Source organism: Panthera pardus, unplaced genomic scaffold (genome assembly GCF_024362965.1).
Source record: "Panthera pardus isolate Hobbes unplaced genomic scaffold, ASM2436296v1 HiC_scaffold_16, whole genome shotgun sequence".
NCBI classification, from domain to species: domain Eukaryota; kingdom Metazoa; phylum Chordata; class Mammalia; order Carnivora; family Felidae; genus Panthera; species Panthera pardus.
This window is the reverse complement of record NW_026526721.1, coordinates 58138804-58161210: the sequence shown is the minus strand read 5'-3', so window position 1 is coordinate 58161210 and position 22407 is coordinate 58138804. Positions and strand designations below refer to the sequence as shown.

The 22407-nt window shown below is 46.2% G+C and overlaps 1 protein-coding gene across 8 annotated transcripts in view; it reads right to left on the bottom strand.

The window, feature by feature from the left end:
* CUNH3orf52 (chromosome unknown C3orf52 homolog) overlaps positions 1 to 18772 on the bottom strand; it is a 33454-nt gene extending 14682 nt beyond the window's left edge. For 3 of the 8 annotated variants that reach the window (XM_019448336.2, XM_019448338.2, XM_019448337.2), the window contains exons 1-3: positions 17789 to 18772; positions 11387 to 11516; positions 898 to 1025 (exon numbers count right to left, since the gene is read on the bottom strand). In XM_019448336.2, coding sequence (XP_019303881.2) covers positions 898 to 1025; positions 11387 to 11516; positions 17789 to 18304 — 774 coding nt within the window. In that variant the 5' untranslated portion in view covers positions 18305 to 18772. The remainder of the gene's footprint in view (positions 1 to 897; positions 1026 to 11386; positions 11517 to 17788) is intronic. The other 5 variants (XM_019448335.2, XM_019448334.2, XM_019448332.2 and 2 more) reach the window with 5 other exon arrangements.
* Between the last annotated feature and the right edge of the window lie 3635 nt (positions 18773 to 22407).

Below are 22407 nucleotides of genomic sequence, written 5' to 3'. Positions count from 1 at the left end.
GGTTACTGGAGGCGTTGTGGGAGGGGGGATGGGATAAATGGGTAAGGGGCACTAAGGAATTTACTCCTGAAATCGTTGTTGCACTAGATGCTACCTAACTTGGATGTAAATTTAAAAAAAACAAAAATCAAACAAGTTAAAAAAAATCCTACTTCTGTTATGGTTTCAAAAGACACTGAAAATCAATACGTACATAGTAATTCAATTTGTAAGATCTGTGAATAGATACAAAACAAAATAAATTTTGGATACTTTGAGGGAAGAAAAAACTTTTTCCCCGGTGCCTTGCCAAAGAATAGGAAAACCACACCTCGCCTCTGCAAATCCCCACCACACGCTGCTGTGCAGTGTTCTCCGCTCTTTTATCTAGAACACTCCTGCCTCATATTTCAAGACTCATCCCGAGTATCACCTCCTCCAAAAGGCCCTCCAAGCCTTCATCCTCACCTCAGGTAGTTTAGAGGCCCCTCCTTTGTGCCTTTAAAATATTCTATATGCATCTCCACGATAGAACATATCGCCCTGTTTTAGAACTATTGAATTGCTTCCTCTTCTTGGACTGTGAGCCCCCACTGAGGGCACAGACCTTATGGCTCTGACACTTGGCAAGCTGTCTAGCACATCACAGACCCTCAGTGACACTACAGGTTGAATCAAATGTAAGACCAGAGTGAGGAAACGGAACACTGTCCTCCAGGACGCATTTCCTGGAGACCAGAGCTCTTCTGTCGGGCTTTACACTACAGAAAACCCATTTCTAAGCATCAGTTTCTGCCAAAACCCAGACAAAGAATCCAAGCCTGAAGCTACTTACTTGAGAGCCCAATGCCAGCTTTTCTCCAAGAACCCACATTCTAATGCTAAAGACTCTGTAAATAATGCTTAAGATATAATTACCCTTTTCCTGAGCTGGTGAGGCAACTCCTCCTCAGTAACACAGTCCTCTGGAATCTTTAGCTCGACCAAGAATGTTTTATTTGATGATAATTCAAGTATTTCGTTTTCATCTTCATCGATGTAAGTTGCTAAAGAGGGCGGGGATTAAAAAGTAAAAGTTAACACAAGTTTAACATAATAAATTGTTCCACCGGCCGCTGCAGAAAGCCAGGAGCATTCATCAAGGATAAAGCCCAGACACCGTAAGCAGGCACAAGCAGAAGTGCTGTGTCTTCTTGGTAATATCAAAATCTCAAATGGAGGGGACTTGTCTCCATTATGACAAAAATTTTGTTTGTGTGTTTTACAGCAGAAGAGGTCCCAGATTCCATTGAATACAAACGGGGCAAAGCCGGTGGGGGTGAGTGGGAAGAAAATGAATTCCTTTGTTAAACTGAACCTGCAGCCTTAGGTATGTACGTGGGTGTCCAGGCAGGTGCTAGAAGGGGGTCTGCGGGGTAAACGGTGGGTGATGGGGGGCAGGGATTGGCAGCAAGGAACTTCAATGAGTCCCCTCCATTCTGGGCTGTCAAGGACCATGCTGAGAAAGGGACATCACATCACGGACCAGAACAGCGCAGGGACTAGACACGAGCCGGGTCTTGACATCATCCAGGACGACAAAAGGTGGGCACGAAGCCATCACTCTGCAGTCTGTCCCACCCAAGAGAAAGGTCGATGCATTCTGTTTGTAGAAGGGAAGCCAAAGTGTACTCAGAGCCCCAGGGCCTTGCATCCTGGCCAAACGTGTGGCTCCCTGCGCTCTAATGACGGTGAGCTAATTGATTTTGAAGCAGTTAAAGCCAAAGGAAAAACACACAAAGCCAGGCGCCAGGAGCTAGAAGCTGTCACTCATGGTGCTGCCTCTGCTCCCCGGGCTCCGCGTGGGCCTCACCACCGGGCCCACGAAGGAAACACCCCTCTGGCCCTGAGAAAGGCGTGGGTGGTAGAAATGTGTGTCCGTGCTGCCTCAGACCGTCCTCTCAGATCCCAAAGTGCAGACATAACAGAAGTGGCCTCTTTTACTGGACTCCGAAAAGGCCATCAGTGTATGATGGAAGGGCCGGTGAGAAGAAGTAAGAATCCTGATATTTACTCCCTGACGGAGTTGAGGAAACGGGAGGCACAAGGAACGAGGGAATGTGCAGAAAAGAGATCACATGGCCCGAGATGACCAGCTGAGAAAGGCCTGCTCACGCTGGCCCCTCACTGGCCTCTGGGAACCTGGATTTGGGGAGGGTTCCCACCTTTCCCTCTGAAGAGGGGCTCACCGTGCCTCAAACGGTTGGTACAAACAGCGTGGCTTATGCTGGACACCTCCTTTCCTTCTGGGCATCTAGAATTTTGGTAGGTACCAGGCAAAGGCTGCCTATGGGAACAACCCCAATAAAAACCCTGGGCACTGGAGCCTCTAATGAGCTTCCTGGGTAGACAACATTTCACGTGCGTTGTTACAGCTCATTGCTAGAGCATGTAAGTGTGTCTGTCCTGAGGTTTGTGCCTAGTTTCCTCTGGATTTTGCTTTATACCATTTTGCCATAAGTCATAATCATCTCTATGACTGTATGCTGAGTCCCATGAGTTCTCCCGGCAAATCATTGGATCTAGGCGTCATCTTGAGGGTCCCCAACACAAGGAATTATCTCTGCACCCTTGTTTGTTGTAAGTCATTACATTCATTTGTCTGACAATAAAGTTATGCCTTCATCGCTGCAAACTTGCCAAGTACAGGAAATTGTAGCAAAACAAGAAAAAAATTACAAATAACTCCTTAATCAACAACTCTTCCCCCCCATATTTTATTTAAAAAACATTTTTTTAATGTTTATTTATTTTTGAGCTAGAAAGAGAGACAGCGTGAGAAGAGGAGGGGCAGAGAGAGAGGAAGACACAGAATCCGAAGCAGGTTCCAAGCTCTGAGCTGTCAGCACAGAGCCCGACATGGGGCACGAACCCAAGAGCTTTGAGATCATGACCTGAGCCGCAGTCAGAAGCTCAACCAACTGAGAGCCACCCAGGCACCTTCCCCCCCCGTATTTTATATTACATATTTTAAGTCTCCATGAGAAGACTATTGCTTATTTGTCTTGATTCTGTTGTTAGTTGTTGTTGTTGTTAACGTAACAAAAGCTGTTTTCCCTGGTGTCTGGAATTCCTGCCAAAGACTATTCTAATGGCTGCATAATGTTCATAATTGGCTCACCATTTCCTTACATCAGATTTTTAGCATTTTCACTTTCTGCTGTAATAATGCTGTGATGGGTATCTTTGATCTCCACAACCACCAGGTTACGTTTCCATAGCAGATATCACTGCCCTGGAAGGGACCAGGGAAAGCCAGAAAATGAATTCAGGATTCACACAACTGCTGAATTCAAAGACTCTTAAGAAGACATACCAAAAGAGCTCTCTAATCGCAGCTCCAATGACATACACTTATATGATCCAAATAATGAATCTGTATCAACACCTGGCTAAAATAGTTGTGTCTGTCAAAATAACAATACTAACAATGGACTTATCCAGTCAGGAGAGTTTTTATGCCACTAATGAGACTTCATCTGGACAGAGAAAAGTGTTTAAAAAAAAAAAATCACAAAATAAGGACACCTGGGTGGCTCCGTCCGTTAAGCGTCCAACTCTCAGTTTCAGCTCAGGTCGGTTTGGTGAGTTCGAGAACCACATCAGGCTGTGCACTTGACGGTGCGGAGCCTGATTGGGATTTTCTCTTTCTCCCTCTCTCTCTGCCCCTCCCCTACTCACACTGTCTCTGTCTCTCTCAAAATAAATAAATAAACTTCAAAAAAAGTCACAAAACATACAAAGAATGCTGGAGATACACAAAACAGCTCTTTGTCTGGAATATAAGAAATGAGGCTTCAGAGGGAGGCCCTAAACGCCAGATGTCTTCAGGAGATGATGGAGGTTGTTAAACGTCTCCCAGGAAGAAGTGGAGGAAAATCTGATCATGGATGGGAAGAAAGGGAACTGGGAGGGCTGAGGCAGACAGGCCACTAGACACAAGATTGGGAGAGACTGATTTTGACTGCAGGCAGTGGAACTTGGAAGGAAGGAGGGAGGGAAGGAGAAAGCCTGAGATGGAGGAGACTGAGCCGGCTTTAATGGTAGCCAGACTTAGTTTGAACCTTGGTGTTGGCCAATATTTATTAGTCATGAGACCCGAGTCAGTCACATAAATCTCTGAAGCTGTTTTCTCAGCAGAAATATCAACCGCTCCGTTGTGGGAAATGGGAAAGATGGGAATCAACACATACAAAGGACCCACCGCAGCAGCCTGCAGGAAGTGGACAGTCACTGATAAAGGCACTTGCCAGTGCATTATCAAGGCACTGCCAAGGAATGACCGGATGAGACTGGATAAGATTTGACTACTCCCTTTGGGGCGCCTGGGTGGCTCAGTCGGTTAAGCGGCCGACTTCGGCTCAGGTCTTGATCTCGCGGTCCGTGAGTTCGAGCCCCGCGTCGGGCTCTGTGCTGACAGCTCGGAGCCTGAAGCCTGCTTCGGATTCTGTGTCTCCCTCTCTCTGACCCTCCCCTGTTCGTGCTCTGTCTCTCCCTGTCTCAAAAATAAATAAAACATTAAAGAAAAAAATTAAAAAAAAGAAAAAGATTTGACTACTCCCAGGACACAGCAGAGACGAAGAGATCAAAAAACAGTTTCAAGACGTCAAGCCCGGACAACAGGAAGAATAGCTACTGTACTACCCATTACCTACAGACACTCAGCTGCACACTTGCAGCTTTAATTCTCATGTAATTCTCAAATCGACCCTATGAGTGAAATATTAATGTTTTCATTTTATTTATTTTTTTGAAGTTTTTATTTCTTTTGAGAGAGAGAGAAAGAGAGAGAGAGAGACAAAGCATGCACGCGAATGGGGAAGGTGCAGAGAGAATCCCAAGCAGACTTCGCCCTGTCAACCCCAGAGCCTGATGTGAGGTTCAATCCCACGAACTGTGAGATCATTGACCTGAGTTGAAAATCAAGAGTTGGACACTTAACTGACTGAGCCACCCAGGCGCCCCTAATGTTTTCATTTTAAAATGAAGACACTGGGGGCGCCTGGGTGGCTCAGTCGGTTGAGCATCTGCCTTCGGCTCAGGTCTTGATCTCACAGCCCGTGAGTTCAAGCCCCGCGTCGGGCTCTGTGCTGACAGCTCAGGGCCTGGAGCCTGCCTCGGATTCTGTGTCTCCCTCTCTCTCTGCCCCTCCCCCGCTCATGCTCTGTCTCTCAAAAATGAGTAAGTATTAAAAAAATTTTTTAAAGGAAGACATTGAAGCTTAGAGAAAATCCATAATTTGTTCAGGTCAGGTTGAGCTAGTAAGCAGTAGTATCAGGATCCACTTATAGACTCAGATTCAGAAATCATTTAGATCTTACAAATGTGGAAACTGAGGCTAAGGAGGTTGAAGAATTTGCCTGAAGTTGCACAAATGGATGGTAGCAGAGCTGGAATAAACAGGGTCTCATGAAACCATAGAGGGCGCTAACGGGGGAAGGGAACACAAACGAATAGTAGTTTCGTATAATGATGGAGACAATCAGGCGGAGATCTTTCCAGCCAAGAGTATGACTCAAATTCAGGAAAAGAGTGTGGATGCAGATCTAGGAGTGGGCTCCAAGAGGGGTGGCTGCCGCCTTGGGAGTAAATGAGTTCCTCAAGGGAAAGGATGCAGAGTGTGAAAAGTAAGAAGGTTGAAGACAAGCCTCCAGTACCACGTGTGGAGGCCAAAGGCAGAAACAGCAGGAGACACGAGGCCCAGGAGTTCTGTAGACCCACAAGAGCACAACGCACTCAAATAGGCTACAAATAGGGCAGAGATGAGGGAAAGGCCACTGGGCTTCATGATCAAGCAATTACGGGTAACCTTGGGAAGAATGACCTGGAACCAATGGGTTAGGAGCAATCAGGAGGCAAGATCCAAATGCAGACCCCTATTTCTAGAAGTCTGCCAGTGAAAAAAGAGAAAGAGAAAAAAAAGCCTAAAATGAAGAAGCAAGATTCTGAGGGAAGAAAATTTTGAAAGACAGACAATGCCAACACATTTGAAGAGGCTCAGGTTGAGAAAACCCTGAAGATGCTTAGCCAGACATGGAGCTATCTAGAGATCCATGGGTTAGGAGAAGCTGGAGAGGATCCCATGGAGAGCATAAGTGAAGCGGTTGGTGTTGGGAGGGTGGAGAAACATATGAGATTTGAGGGAAAGAGAAAGAGGTGAAAACACAAAGAAACTTCAAGGCACTGGGCCTACAGATTTGCTACTAAGTTCCTGCCCCCAAAGGCCTTGCTGGTTTATAACTTGCCAATGCTGTCTGTCTAGGAATTTCCCATGAGTCAGCCTGCACCGGGGAGCACTGCCCCGTGCAACCTGTCTGCCGACACATTGCGACAGCGTAAAATGTGGCTCTTATACCCAACTCAAAGGCAAAACAATTCATTCAACAAAACATTCAACACACGCCACTTCTGCTGAAGTCTCTGCTTACATCTTTGACAATTACCTAGATATAGGAGAGAAGAAGAGATCAAAAACAGTTTCAAGACATCAAGCCTGGACAACAGGAAGAATGGCTACTATATACTAAGCATCATGTACAGACACTCGGCTATGCCTCGGTAGATGTAATTCTCATGTAATTCTCAAACCAACCTTATGAGTTAAATACTAATGTTTTCATTAAAAAAATTTTTTTAATGTTTATTTATTTTTGAGAGAGAGAGAGAGAGAGAGAGAGAGAGCCAACAGGAGAGGGGACAGAGAGGGAGGAGACACAGAATCCGAAGCAGGCTCCAGGCTCTGAGCCGTCTCACAGAGCCTGACGCAGGGCTTGAACTCAAGAACTGTGAGGTCTTGAGCCAAAGTCAGACACTTAACCGACTGAGCCACCCAGGCACCCCAAATGTTTTCATTTTAAGATGAAGACATCGAAGCTTGGAGAAAATGCATAATTTGTTCAGGTCAGGTTGAGCTAGTATCTTGGAACCACAGCATTCCTACTCACGGAAAAGCCTGTATGTAAAGAGAACAAAGAAGTCAGGCAGAAATCCGTGATGCTGGAGGATATCACATAAGGGTCCCCACAGTGTTAAATCTGATCACCTTTAAAGTATATTTCCAAGTGTCCACCTACCTGTCACAGTTTGGCTTTTGTAACATTTAAAATACTTTGCCCAACCCAGAGTGTCATTCGTAGGGTGTTCCTCAGGTCTCTCCCCTCCCTGGCTGGGGCAAATCAAAGAGAACCCTGGAGGGTGCTTAAATTATCCTCCAAATTATCCAGAAAGAAGATGACTTTGAGCCGGGGCGGGGGGGGGGGGGGGGGGAGCCTCCCCCCCCCCCCTTTCTCTTCCCTCAAGAGCTAAGACAAAACCAAGCCTCCAGACACAACACAATTCCCTGGGCTCTGCTCCCAAACGCGGCCACTTAAAAAGATTTCACTGTTTACCATAAGCCTGGCAGAGTGCTAGCCTCTCCTGCACAGTGTGTGGGCAGCCCCGGCTCAGTGCTATAAGCAGAGCCATGACCCTGAATTTGCCACCACTTCAATGGCAGGGCAAAGGCAAAGTGGCTGGGCAGCCCACCCGAGGGGCAGGCAGTAAAGGGTGCACAACCTGCAGAAAATTAACAATAACAAAACAGACCATAGTTGATGGTCATTCTTAACAACGTTAGCGACAAGGTACACCTCCACAGTGGACACCTCTCCATGGGTACCCCACTGTGCCCTCCTCAGGTAGTTACCCCTTCCATCGTGGGACCTGCTTCGTGTCCACTTCTGTGTCCCCTCCGGCTCCACAGTCATTAACACCTCTGCCTCTGAGCCTCAGTCTGTGTACTACGGAGCCCTGAGACAGGACACTGAGGAGCAGGAGAAAGGGAAGAAGGAGGCAAAAAAAGGGCAAAAGCAGCTCAGGAGGAACCTCGCTTTTTTTTTTTTTTTTTTTCCAAAAAAGCTTTTAATGTGTATTTATTTACTTTGAGAGAGACAGAGAGAGAGCAGGGGAAGGGGCAGAGAGAGAGGGAGAGAGAATCCCCAAGCAGGCTCAGTGCTGTCAGCAACAGAGCCCCACACGGGGCTCGATCTCGAGAACCATGAGATCATGAACCACGAGATTGTGACCGGAGCGGAAACCAAGAGTCTGATGCTCATTCAACTGAGCCACCCAGGGGCCCCTGAGGAACCTCACTTCTTAATGAAGCCAGACAGCCATATGTGCAGCCCTTGACTCTGCTAACACTGTGCTTTTCCAGGTGGCAGTATTTTCCACACAGAGCCCAGAAGTTCTATGAATTTGATTCTCTTGCTGGGGCTTGGCAATTAGGCAATGACCAATTCTTAATACTGTCATCCCAGAAGTACCTACAGAGCTCGCTCTGGGTGAGGCCGGGGCCATCATGGAGGGAGCCCTGTCCCTGCCCCTTTTCCCTATTGCAAACTCCCACCGCCACCTATCATGACTCTCCCCAAAGGCCCAAACCCCTGAGGGCTGAGGTGCCAAGTAAAGTAAAAGTAGGGCTCTGATTTAAAAAATGTGAAAGTTTGCAAATCTCTCTACAGCATTAACATTTTTAAAGACGATTTTACAACCACACTGAAAATGAAGCTTGCACTACACAGAGTATAGAGCTCCTCCCTGAATATTATCCTATGAACTCACGTGTCCCCTGAGAAACTGTGGAGGGAAATGCAACCCCTGCCTCTGCAGATCGCTGTTTGTGAGTTGAAGAGGTTGGATGATTTTTGAGAATGGAAGACAGCTCTTGGGTCTTGTGCTTTAGAATCCTGAATATTAAACCAAGTGGACCTGAAGCATCATCCTTTGTTAGAGGCCCCAGATGCCAAGAGACAAATCGGCCAACATTCAGGATAGCACCACTTAATTGTGATGGGACAAGGCTGCATGGCTCAACCTCAGTTTCAACATCCACATGTGGGAGTTGATGGGAAGAGGGCATATGAAGGCCCACCCCAAAACTGCTGTCCTCAGCATGATGGAAGGGGTGTAGCACCTACCTCAAAACCAGCCCATGGCCTCCAAGGATCACCCATCCCACCTCAACTGTGCCGTAAGTAACTAAGCAAACATGGTGCCTGCCTGAGAAACATGCTGGAGGTTGGCATATATCTTTCAGCTTTCCTATTCCTTCAGGGACTTTAAACCCTTGAGACAGGAGAGGAGGAGGTCGGGAGGAGGAACATGAGGTGAAGGGCAAGTGGAGTTCCTGAAGAAAATCTCAGGATGCCTTCTGGAGAGACTCAGGGGATCCTCAGTCTTGCTCTCACCCAAGACTGGGTTTACTAAGAAGAACCCAACTCAACCCAAATCCTTGTGGAGACCAGATCACCCTCAAGAGTATCCCAACTCCAAAAATCTCCCCAAAAACAAGAGTCCAGGACCAGATGGCTTTCCAGGGGAAATCTACCAAACATTTAAGGAAGAGTTAACACCTATTCTCTTCAAACTGTTCCAAAAAATAGAAATGGAAGGAAAATTTCCACATTCTTTCTTTGAGGCCAGAATTACCTTGATTCCAAAACCAGACAGAGACCCCACTAAAAAGGAGAACTATAGACCAATTTCCCCGACTTACATGGATGCAAAAATCCTCAACAAGATATTAGCCAACCGGATCCAACAATACATTAAAAAAATTATTCACCACGACCAAGTGGGATTTATACCTGGGATGCAGGGCTGGTTCAATATCCACAAAACAATTAACATGATTCATCACATCCATAAAAGAAAGGACAAGAACCATATGATCCTCTCAACAGATGCAGAGAAAGCATTTGACAAAATACAGCATCCTTTCTTGATAAAAACCCTCAAGAAAGTAGGGATAGAAGGAGCATACCTCGACATCATAAAAACCATATATGAATGACCCAACACTAATATCATCCTCAATGGGGAAAAACTGAGAGCTTTCCCCCTAAGGTCAGGAACAAGACAGGGATGTCCACTCTCACCACTGTTATTCAACATAGTATTGGAAGTCTTAGCCTCTGGATTCAGGCAACACAAAGAAATAAAAGGCATCCAAATCAGCCAGGAGGAGGTCAAACTTTCACCCTTCGCAGATGACATGATACTCTATGTGGAAAACCTAAAAGATTCCACCAAAAAACTGCTAGAGCTGATTCATGAATTCAGCAAAGTTGCAGGATACAAGAGTATCCCAACTCCAGAAGAAGTATCCCAACTCCCTGCCCCTGCAATCATCCCCACTTACAAATAAAAACAATTTTCTTCTTTCCTATTTTAAAACTGAAATGATTGTCCACTGGAGGGTCCTATATTTATGCATCATGAAAACCTTAATATCAATAATCATAAAAAATTAGCAACTATTTAAAAACACTTTAAAATGGTGTGGAAGACTACATCACACACAGTCATTTTAAAAAAGTGTTCATAAATAATTTATTTTCTTTTTAATGTTTACTGATTTTTGAGACAGAGATAGTGCATGAGTGGGGGAGGAGTAGACAGAGAGAGGGGCAGAAGATCCAAAGTGAGCCCTGTGCTGACAGCAGAGAGTCTGATGCGGGGCTGAAACTCACCAACCATGAGATCATGACCCAAGCTGAAGTCAGATGCTCAACTGACTGAGCCACCCAGGCACCCCTCACAAATAATTTCTAATGAATTGACAAAATGGCCTCGACATGGCATTAAAAATCCTAAAGGTAGGCCACAAGATGATTAAAAAAATCTTTATCTCAAATTATTTTAAAAATGCGAGAAAAGGATAGAAGAAAGTATAATGAAATATTAATAATATAGATGGGCTTCATGGTAACTGAATATGGATTATTTTCATTTTCATAATAAATAATAACTAAAATAATATATGTAAAGGATATAGTTAGCACCATGTAAGTTTTGTTTTGTAAACACATATAATACAAATATAATAAACAGTTATTTCCAAAATAAATTAATGACATTTTATACACTCATGGTTCTGTTGAAGTTTTAAAGATGCTTTCAAATGGGCTATTCATTATTTATCATTATAATAATGTCCCAGGTATATCAGATGAAGTACAATAATTATTTTAGCAAACAAATGATAAGGAAAAATATTCAAACAGCAGGTACAGAGATACAATGAAATATAAGTTAGTGTTTAAATTAACACTTGAGAAATTTTCAAGATCCGGTGGGCAGAGTTTAAAGTAAAATGTTGGTCTCCACCCTTCTTTCAGAGCTTATAAAACAAGCCACAAAAAAATGAAATAAAGCAAACAAAGAACCATGTATAGCGGCCACTCATACCAAATTCCAAACCAGTTTTAAATTCATATTATAAAGAAACAGCAATCAGCACATCTTTCATATCAGAAACAAGTGTAAGTCATAAACATTACATAAGTTCTTAAAATGCATCAACTTAGTCCTACTTAAGTCCTCTTACCTCCAATAAGACATAAGCTTATGATGATCACTACAATGAGACCTAGGAAAACAGAGGCAATGACCATCCACAGTCTGCACTTTCCAATCAATTTCTTATTACAGGAGCTCCAAGGGTTCTCCTTGTTAGCCTGGAAAGCAGAGGGACACTGTGAGGCAGTCACTGGTCTCAACAAGCATTTCTGAATGCTTACCAAGGGCCAGTGATACAGAAATGAAGGCAGCGGGATCCTGCCCTCCAGGGGGCTCCCCTCCACGAAGTCAGGTTTACAAAGAAGCAGAATGGAACCTCACACAGAAGTGAGGGAGAAAACACCCAGGGGGCCCTGAGGTGGGGAGGTTAGGCAGGATTCGGAAGGACGGACAGAGAAAGGCATCCCAAAGCCAGGAGAGAGCAAGCATCCTTCGTGTGGGTTCGTGACGGATCTGGCCAAGAGCCTCAGCTAACAGGAATGTGGCAAGTAATAACAGCTAAGATTAGAGAGAGTGAAAGGCTGGAGGCAATCTGAGAGGGCTCTGAATGCGGTCAGAGCAGTTTGGACTTAATTTGGTGTGAGCGGGGGACCTGTGCAAGGTTTTGGAGCATAAGAGTAGACTTAAGATTCAGAGCAAAATGGTGTGTGCAAAAGCTAAGAGGCTACTGCTGTGACCTGTAACGTGTAATTAGGGCCTGCGAAGGGAAATGAAAGGAAGGACATGAGACACACCAGGAAATAAGGGGCAGTGAGGCAGCCACTGCCATGGCTTATTGATCACCAACACCAATTCATTGCATGCTAACAGCCCCGCAGGGGGGCCACTGGCCCATCTCCCAGAGGCAGGTACAGAGAGCAGCCAGGGCTGATGTCTGCTGTGTGTCCCTACAAAGCTGGCACCTTTTGTCCACGGCCCCCCCCCCCCCCCCCCGTACCATCGTGCAGAGCTCCAGGTTACGCGTGGGCCTGGCTGCCACGGTGCTTCCACTCAGGGCCACCACCTGCCCCTACAAGGTCCCAGGACTCTTCTGCTTCCCACTGAGCCATTGGGGTAATTCCCACACAGAGACCAAGGACTGCGATGGGGAAAAGGTGTGTTTCTGCATCGGGATTCCCCTCCCACACTTAAAAGCAGAGCGACGCCCTCATTCAGCAAGCTACTGAAGCTCACCAGCCCCGACATCCTCAACTGTAAAAATAATAACAAGTGTAGCGCACAGGGCTTTGGTAGAAACCAGACATCACGTGCACGAGAGATCGCGCGCACGAAGCCCCTGCTAAACAAAGATTAGCAATTCAACACATGACAGCAATCATTGCTCAGTGTTTTCGTCTCACAAAGCAGCAGCAGGCATTTCTGGAGTCTCGCTCCTGAACAGGCACCGTGTTTACTGTCTCTCCCATCATGACGGTGCTGGTGGCCAGCAGAAAAGGAAATCGTTCACTTTAGGACTACAGTTCAGACTTTCTCAGTGACAGGTTCCCAAGCCTGGCCGGCTGCACATCAGGAATTTAAACTACACACCCCGAGGCCGTACCTGGACACGGGGACCAGATTGCCACGAGGTGGGGGCAGGCCCCCGTCTGTAATTTTGAGCCTCCCGGACTGAATCAGTTGCTCTATCAGGGTTGAGACTTCTGTCCTGAAGCATCGTCACTCTTCAGGAGCCAAGTCAGATCTCTCCTTTTGTGGAGGCCTCCCTGCCACATCACCCAAGGAGAGAGCCCCCCAGAACGTGAGCTGTCCACACAGCTCATCTGCCCCTGCTTTGTCTGGTTTCATGTTCAAGATACCAGCTTATCTTCCAAGGTAAACTGAAACCAGACAGCAGGAGGGGTGGTTCTTGAACTTCCTTGTTCTTACATCTCACACTTATGCCTCAGTCGGGCAGTAGGCACGTAACACATGTGTGTGGCTTCGTTGTAGAGGGTTCTACAATTTGTAAGAAGGTACTTGGAGAAATTCTGGAGTAGAGCTCACGTTGTGGAGCCCCTGAGTGCACTTTACATTGGCTCCTCTGGTCGGGTATGAAGGACCAATAAAGGGAATGTCTGGACAGAAGAAAACGCTCTTGAGGTAAGTATGCTTCTGGAGTTCAAGGACAGTGCCAGCCAAAAACTGAAAACTGCTCCAAAGCCACCAAAGCCAAGGGCTCAATAAGGCATGGGGGAAAAGAAGTCTCAGTATAAGGAACCTTTAACTTCTCAGCGAACAGGACTATATCTTCCTACTTACAAAGCCCCTGAGAACAAAATGACCCCATGCCATTTTCAATCCTTTTTTTTTCTTCTAAGTGTATTTATTTATTTTGAGAGAAAGACAGAGAGACAGTGGGGGAGGGGCAGAGAGAGGGGAAGAGAGAATATCAAGCAGGCCCTGCACTGCAAGCACGAAGCCTGCCATGGGGATCGAACCCATGAAATGAGAGATCGTGACCTGAGCGGAAACCAAGAGTCGGATGCTTAGCCAACTGAGCCACCCACATGCCCTGCCATTTTCAGTCCTTCTACAAGAAGCAGCCAGAACCCTAAGATTAGTACAAAATGAAATGGGCTGAAGTCTCAAATGAACCACAGAATGAGGGTCAATGCATCTCTCTGGCCTCTTGTTGCCTTCACTGATGTTTTCCCTTACAGGTAATAAACTAGGACCCTGGTGGTATGAAGGGCCCACTGCTCTGACTTCAGAGGGGAAGTCAGCTCAGAATTACACAGCCCTCACAGGTACAAAATGCCTCTTCGTGTCCAGCCCAAAGCTGTCAACACACAGCCAGTTCACTGTCCTGCCGTCAGCCCTCGGGGAGAGAGACCATCCTTTGCAAAATTAACTTTCACAGACTCTAAGCCATTATAAAGTAGTCGGTCAGCTACTCCCAACCCAAAAATAAATGACAGTGCTTCTCAGCTCTCTGCACATTAGCATCAACCAAGACTTGTGTATCCTTTAGAAGTTCCCCCTCACCCCCGCTCCCACCCCCAAGATTCCACGGTGGCCTGAGGGTGAAGAGACTCTGATACAGCAGGTGAGTGCTCCCTGCACTGAGACTCCCCTAAAAACCAGGTCACAAAGACATACTGCCTCCTTCACTGGCATCTTCATTCTCTCACGCCCAAATTTTAGGCCAGGAAGAGAACCCACAGGCAGGTTTTTCTGCAGGGTGCTTTCCAGAGACTTTTGCAAACTGCATCTTACATTCTATGATCTGCATTTTGTGGCTCAAGAATTTTTGTAGCTTCCCTCTAAACATTCCCCCAGATAGTCACATCCAAACACATGACATAAGGCCCTGCCACAATGGCAAGACTATCTCTTGGATACAAACAGCTTTTCTTCTCTTTGGCGCAATTAGGAGCAGATAATGTACATATCTGGAAATTTTTTCTTAGCGCGTAGGAAAATCTGTGCTTTGTAATCTCATTGTGGGATTTAATTCACTTGTCCACACATAAAAAATCTAGCTGATTCTTGTCCTAAATTCTGAACAATGCATAGCAATGGAGCTAATTTTTAGCTAGCCGGTCCACAGAAGTCTTGCCTACTTCAAAACTATCAACTTATTGTATTATTAATGATGCTGTCCCTTAAAATGTCTCCGGGACTTCTATTTGGGAACCGAGGTCAGAGCCCATGTGATGAGCCATAAAAGAAAACCAATCTCCATCTATTAACCATAACTTCATTTTCATTTCTGACCCAACTATATTACCATGTTTACAGTGACAACAGGCAAAGTAAACTCAGCGGCTTACATTCCTTTCCCTCAAGCTCCAAGAAGGGGAAAGAAGTTCTTTCCACTGCCTCTGTATCCCCTCCCAGATCAGACCTTCCAATAGGAAGATACCCTAGACACGGGGTGTCTTCTTCCCAACTGTCCCAAAACTGTCCCCTCCTCTTCACCCATCCACCTGCAACTCCCTCCTCATTCCAGATATGCTACGCAAATACTCATATTTCACTTAAGTGCCCAAACTTACCAAAATTAGGAACATATAATTTAGGCAATTATACATAAGTGAGTATAAATTACATATATATTCTCTCTCCCTAATTATCAATAAAATAAACCCATAAAAACAGCGTTAGGTTTGAGACCTAAAAAGCCTAAGTTCAAATCTCAGAGCCACCACTGAGTGAACCTGAGTATTGTGATAACTTCTCTGAGACTCAGTCTTCCAGTTTCTTCATCTGTCAAATCAGAACACTGACACCTTCCTCATAAGTTTGTTGGGGGTAATTAGAAGCATTTATGTATGGGAAGTATGTGGCACACGATACGTACAAAGCATATGGTTACTAAAAATACGTGGGCTTAAAAAATAATAAAATAAAATAACAAATAAAAATACATGGGCTTAAGCTGCATTTCAAAATTGGAAATCTTAGCATAGAGTTGAAGGAGACCCTACACACAAAACTCTCAGGTGCCTGGCACACCCAAGCACTTAACAGGATTGTACAGTCATTGACTTTTCAATTTAAAATACACTTCAGGGGGCTCCTGGGTGGCTCAGCAGGTTAAGCGTCCGACTCTCGATTTCAGCTCAGGTCACTCTCTCATGGTTCGTGAGTTCGAGCCCCGCGTCGGCTCTGTGCTGACTGCATGGAGCCTGCTTGGGATTCTCTTTCTCCCTCTCTCTCTCTCTCTCCCTCTCTCTCTCTCTGCCCCTCCCCCGTGCTCTCTCACTCTCTCTCTCAAAATAAATAAACTTTTAATAAAATAAAATACACTAACTTATTCTACAGAACCAAAAAGAATGATTAACACATTACAGGAGGATTTTCTCATTTTTTGATGTTTCCTGTTCAAATATTTGAATGCCCTCCGAGTGGTGGGCATTCAAAGGTAACCCTTCACCTCCACACCATTCTGTCAACCACCATAGCTCTTACTATTTGGTGACCTACAAAGCTAATTCACAAGGAAGTCTAGGCTCTCCGTGTATACCCGGCTGATGAGGAAGTAATTAGAACATGAAAGAGCAATCTCTCCTGGGTAAGTACTAAATAAACAATTATAGAATACGGATGCCCTACGTGAGTGTGGCTTCTACTCATCTGTTTTCAGCAAGGCATTCCCAGGCCTCCCAGAGAAGCCCAGCTACCCACATTACATTACCATTTGACCCTTGGGAACACAGACCTTTGCACCTTGCCTCAGGGCACACCTTTTAGTGGTGAAGTTGTCATCAAAACTCCTATCTCTGGATTCAGTCCCTGGAGTCACTGGGGAGTCCTGGATCTATCTAACATGTGGCAAGTATTCCCAAATCCATTCCTAGACCCTGCCATGGAGGTCTGAGGCAGAAGCCCATGGTGGCAGCCACTTGCACAGATATCAGACCATCTTTCTTTCACCCTCATTCTTCTGTGGTGTTCATCTCTCATTCATAAAATCCCCCAAATCACTCTCCGGGGTATCGATAGGTCCTTCTAAAAGCAGAGTGGACAGTGTTTCCAGGAACCCATGCAAAAGCAATGCTTTCACCGTTTGATTTCCTTGCTTATCCCTGAAATCAACAGCTTAGTAGTCAAAGGCGAGGCGTGGGAGTGGAGAAGTGAGATCTAAAAAAGATCAAGTTGGAGCCATATACATGGGGAGTTCCAAGCACTCTGTAAACCTCAAGCCAGTCTTAGGGTTCATCAGACGGCAGATGGCTGTGAATTCAAAGCCTCTGCTATTTTATGAGTATTTGATGAGAATGAATCATGTTCCTGTCACTGCTAGGGCTAGAGCAGAAAAGAGGTCCTTTAGAGATTGAAAGGAGGCCCAAGCAAATGAGCCATTAGTCTAGTTCTTCGGGACAAGAACTTTGAAATCACCTCCCATCAACTGAGCAGGGAAAAGAAAACTTTCTGGGAAAAGAAAAAGTGTGTGTCTGAGGGATGTGAGCCGGCTGGGGGATGATGCGCAGAGGGGGAGGGTGGAGGGTAGGCGGAAGTGGCAAGGCAGTAAAGGTAAGGCCAGGAGATGCTGATGAAAGAAAGGGAGAAGACTCCATCTATCACTCGAGTTCTCCTTACTTGGAAAACACAACACACACACACACACACACACACACACACACACACACACTGAATTTAAAGTTACAGAACCTTTTTAAACCACCTCTATCCTTGGGGATTCTCTCTCTGAAGAGAGGAGCCACACACCTCCGGGGTAGGATTCCTCAAGTTCCACGGCGGTCGGACGGGCCAGAGGGGTCGCAGGGACTCAGGCCGGCTCCGGCTAGAGCGCGCTCCGGCTAGAGCGCACTCCGGCATCCGCTCCATTCAGAAGATCCCAGCGCGCACCACCAACGCTCCGCGTCCGCGATGCAGGGAGAGGTGGCTGGAAACGCGCAACTGGGAGGGTGCCAGCCGGGGTCCGGGCCCACAGCCGGGCTCAGAGCGCGCTCCGACGCCGCCCCGGGAGCCCAGCAGGCCTTACCTGGGCTGCGCGGGACTCCTCGGCCGAGAGAGGGATGACATGGACGGTTCCGTTGAGAGGCTTCTGCTCGTCGGGCTGCCCCCCGAGCACCGAGAGCTCCAGCTCTTCCCCCGTCGATGGGGATCCGGCCCCTTCCATGGGCAGGCAGAGGACTGCTGACACGCGGGAAGTAGGGCGCACACACGTAGGGGTGCAGAGTCCAGAGCGGCCTCCCGGCGAGCTCACACTCCGCCCCCCGCGGGCGCGGCGGGGCAGACCTCGGGCGGCGGGCCGGGCGGGGCGGGGCACTGGCGAAGGGGAGACGCCCCTGGCCCCCGCCGGGGTAGAGCCGCCGCGCCTACGTGGGCTCGGGAGCAAAGCAGAAGAGGGCTGTTTTTCTGGTTTGTTCAGGGCGCTGGCGGCTCTGCCTTTCCCTGTTCTCGCAGATCCAAAGCAGAAGCTGAGCCCAGGGCCCGTTGGGTGGCAGCTGCGGCCCGGATGGGTCCGGACCGCCGTGCCACGGAGGAAAGGTAGCATTCCACCTCCAGGAGCTGTCTACTGCCGGGGCTTGCCCCAGCGTTCTCTGCCTAGCGCAAGTTCATTCATCGATCAACAAGCAACTGGGAACGCTGTACGCACTCGCGCAGAACGTCTAGTTCGGGGAGCCTGGGATTTTGTTTGCTAAGCAAGGTGTGTGTTGATCATCTCGAGCTTCTGTTCAGAGCGGGCTTGCCCTCAGCACACGTATTAAGACCAGTTTGAGGTGTGGACAGGATGCATGTAAATAAGCTTCACTTCAGAAGAGGTCGACCTGTGTCCAAAAGCCTGCCTACTGTTCAGACACTTCCTCAATATTGGGTCTCTAGTTGTCAGTTGCCTGGTACCAGATCGTCTGGACTCCATCTGCCTGCTGGAGGGGGTCATGCTGACTGCAGCTGCTCAGCTGCCGGTCTGCACTGACTTCTGCTTTCTTCGCTCTAACTGGCACATTCTGCAGGAATCAGGCTGCATTCACACAGCTGGGATTTTTCAAAAAAGCTTTTCAACAAAGGATCAAGGGTTAAGAGAACCAAGAAGGGGTGCTAGGGCACCCAAGGACAAGCGATAGTAGAAAGCCATCATTACCCACGGGCCTAAAAGGGACTGGAGCCTTGAAGGAGGGCCCTCCCGATGGGCTCTATGGTCACAAAAAAAGTTGCAGCCACTTCCAGGACTGTAGCCCAGCAAGGAGGAGACAGACAGGAATAAATACTGTCAGCCTCCTAAAGCTCAGAGAAGAAAATGAATCTGGGGTGCCAAAAGAAAGGGAGCCTACACCCTATCTTTCCCTACAGTAACTGACATCTTGTCTTCCTTCTCAGACATTCAATAGTCTGGTCTGGTCACATTCCTCTTCCGGGCTGGCCCTCACATATCCCATTCTATTGCCACCCCCATGTCTTTGTATATGATGTTCCCTTTGCTTGCAGTGTTTTTCCTACCCACTTTCTGCATGGACAATTCCCATCCATCTCTAAATTCTAGCTAATACATACTTTTAGCACTAAACCTTCCCTGACTTGAGTCCTCCCCCAGAAGTTTTCCACGCTCTTCTCTGTTACCAGTACGTGCTACACCGTGCTGAATGGGGCACAGATTCAGTCCACTTTAATTCAACAAACAGCACTGAGTGCTTGCTATATGTCAGATATTCTTCCGGATGCTTGAGGTATGTCTGAAGAGGTAGCTAAATAAAACAAGATCACTGCCATGGCGATCACTTCTATTTAATGAGGGAAACAAACTTAAACAACATTTCTAGAATATTAGAAATGATGTGTGCTATGGAGAAAAATAAGGCAGATTAAGGGAGCTGGAGTGTCAAGTGGTGAAGGGGAAAGAGGAGGTGCAATTGTAAATAGGGCCATCAACTCAGGCCCCAGCCAGAAGGTGGGATACGTAGGACCTGGGGGTACAGTGTCCAGCATGGCGACTGCAGTGTAGCATGTGTCTTGCGTACATGAAAGTTGCTAAGAGGGGCGCCAGGGTGGCTCAGTCAGTTAAGCGTCCGACTTTGGCTCAGGTTATGATCTCACGGTTGGTGAGTTCCAGCCCCGCGTCGGGCTCTGTGCTGACAGCTCAGAGCCCAGAGCCTGCTTCGGATTCTGTGTCTCCCTCTCTCTGCTGCCCCTCCCCTGCTCATGCTCTCTCTCTCTGTCTCAAAAATAAATAAATGTTTAAAAAAAATTTTTTTTTAATAAACAAGAGAAATAAAAATTAAAAAAAAAAGAAAGTTGCTAAGAGAGTAGATCTTAAAAGTTCTCATCAGGAGACAAAGAACAATAACTTTGTGTGAGGATGGACATTATAGACTTATTGTGATTGTTTACACAAATATCAAATCATTATGTTGTACACCTGTAACTAAATTAGTCCTTAATTTTTTAGAAAGTGAAACTTGAACAAAGAGTTAAAGGTAATAAGGACAGTAGCTGTGCTGTGCTGAAAGAAGAGGGACATTCAAGATAGGAACCTGAAACTGAAGCCTGTCGGACTTTTCCTGTCTGAGAATCAGTAAAGCGGCCAGAATGGCTAACATAGAAGCATGAGTCATTTTTTTCTCTTGTGTACCTCCCCTGTCGTTTAAGCTCCTTGAGGTATCAATGCATCCCCAGTACTTAGCTCTGGATTTAGCACAGTGCCCTCTATAAATGTTGATTAGTTTGATATTCTCAGCAGTGCTGGTTTCCTAGGCCCAGGCTCTGAGACCCCAAATAGGATCAGCGAGACGTCTCAAATCCCAGCTCTCATCCTTACCTGGGGGCCCAGACAAACTTCCCCATGGCCCCGCAGTTTACAGAAGATCAGTTTCACTGGAAGACCCTCTCCCTGGGTCAGATGAGTTGTAGCTGTCTCCCAAGCCCAGTTTCTCCATGAATAGATATTTATAAGCTCCTTTATGCACCAGAGGATCAAAAAGCTACTGTTTACCGTCACAAACACACTCTAAAGTCAGATCTCCTAGTGCCTTTTGAGTTCTGCAAAGCAGGGTTTCTGTATTCTCTAATCTAGACTAGGATGCATTTCTAGAATTCCACTAACCTAACTCTTGCATATAGTTGGCATCCCTATGGAAATATAAGCTTTGAAGACAAACAGATTTTGCACTCTCGCTACTGTGCGTACTTTGGCAAGTTGTTTAAAATGAGCTGCTTTCCTCATTATAAAACGGTTTCTACCAAGTAAAGACGATTAAATGAAGTAATTAGAATAAAGCCTTTATTCCTGGGCCTGACAAATAGCAGGGTCTCAGTAAATATCCCTTACTTTCTGTAATTATCTTTATAATTAATATGCACCCACCTCCAACCCTTAGCAGCCAGCAATAATTCTTGATTCAACATATTTTCTTTTGATATTGATTTGTGTTCCTGTCCTGTCACATTTTCTTTCTTCCTTCCTTTCTTTCTTTCTTCCTTCCTTTCTTCCTTTTTCCTTTCTTCCTTTCTTATTTTAGAGAAAAAGAGAGCATGAGCAGAGGACAGGGACAGGGGAAAGAGAGAGAATCTTTTTTTAAAAATATTTATTTATTTATTTGGGGGAGGAGTGGCAGAGAGAGAAAGAGAGTCCCAAGCTGGTTCCGCGCAGTCAGTGCAGAGCCTGATGTGGGACTCAAACTCACAAACCATGAGATCATGACCTGAGTTGAAATTAAGAGCCCAACCTACTGAGTCACCCAGGCCCCCAGAAAGAGAGAGAATCTTAAGCAGGCTCTACGCTCAGCACAGAGCCCAACATGGGGCTTGATCCCACATTCTTGGGATCATGACCTGAGCCGAAATGAAGGGTCAGACACTTAACCGACTGAGCCACCCAGGTACCCCCGTCCTGTCACATTTTCTCGACCACTGACACTTTTTGGCACCTCCCAATATTACCTGAACTACTTAAGTTCTTACTTGAAACTTACTCCTGATTTCTGGTAACTGCAAATTTCTTACTCTCCAGAGAGCTGACCTAGAATGAAGAGAAGGGTCCCAATCTCTTCTTGAGGACTTTTTCGTCCTGTCAGTCAGTCTGACTCGAAACTAAGGATTCAGAATGAGTTAGAAAGAAATGTTTCTCCCTTGAGGTACAACCAAATTTAGATTAAACGATTCTTTTTTTTTTTTTTAACATTTATTCATTTTTGAGAGACAGAGAGAGACAGTGTGAGTGAGGGAGGGGCAGAGACAGAGGGAGACACAGAATCCAAAGCAGGCTCCATGCTCCGAGCTGTCAACACAAAGCCTGACGTGGGGCTGGAACTCACGGACTGTGAGATCTCGACCTGAGCTGAAGTCGGGCGTTCAACTGACTGAGCCACCCAGGTGCCCCTAGATCAAACAATTCTTGACAGAAGTTAGGTATTTGTGAATGAGAACCCAAATTCTACATGGATTTGTTTTTCCCATTTCTTCAAAATCCCCTTCTATACAGGTAGATTTTTAAAGGGTATTTATTGTTCTTTCGTAAAGTTATGCCAATGTGTTTTTTTCAAGTATACTCTTCTTGAGCAAATAGTTCTTTGTAATATAATTTCAAATGATTAGTGACTCAATTGCTTCAGTTTGTTCAAGGAGTAAAATGTAAATAAATTAAAAACTTAAAACATACTTGTT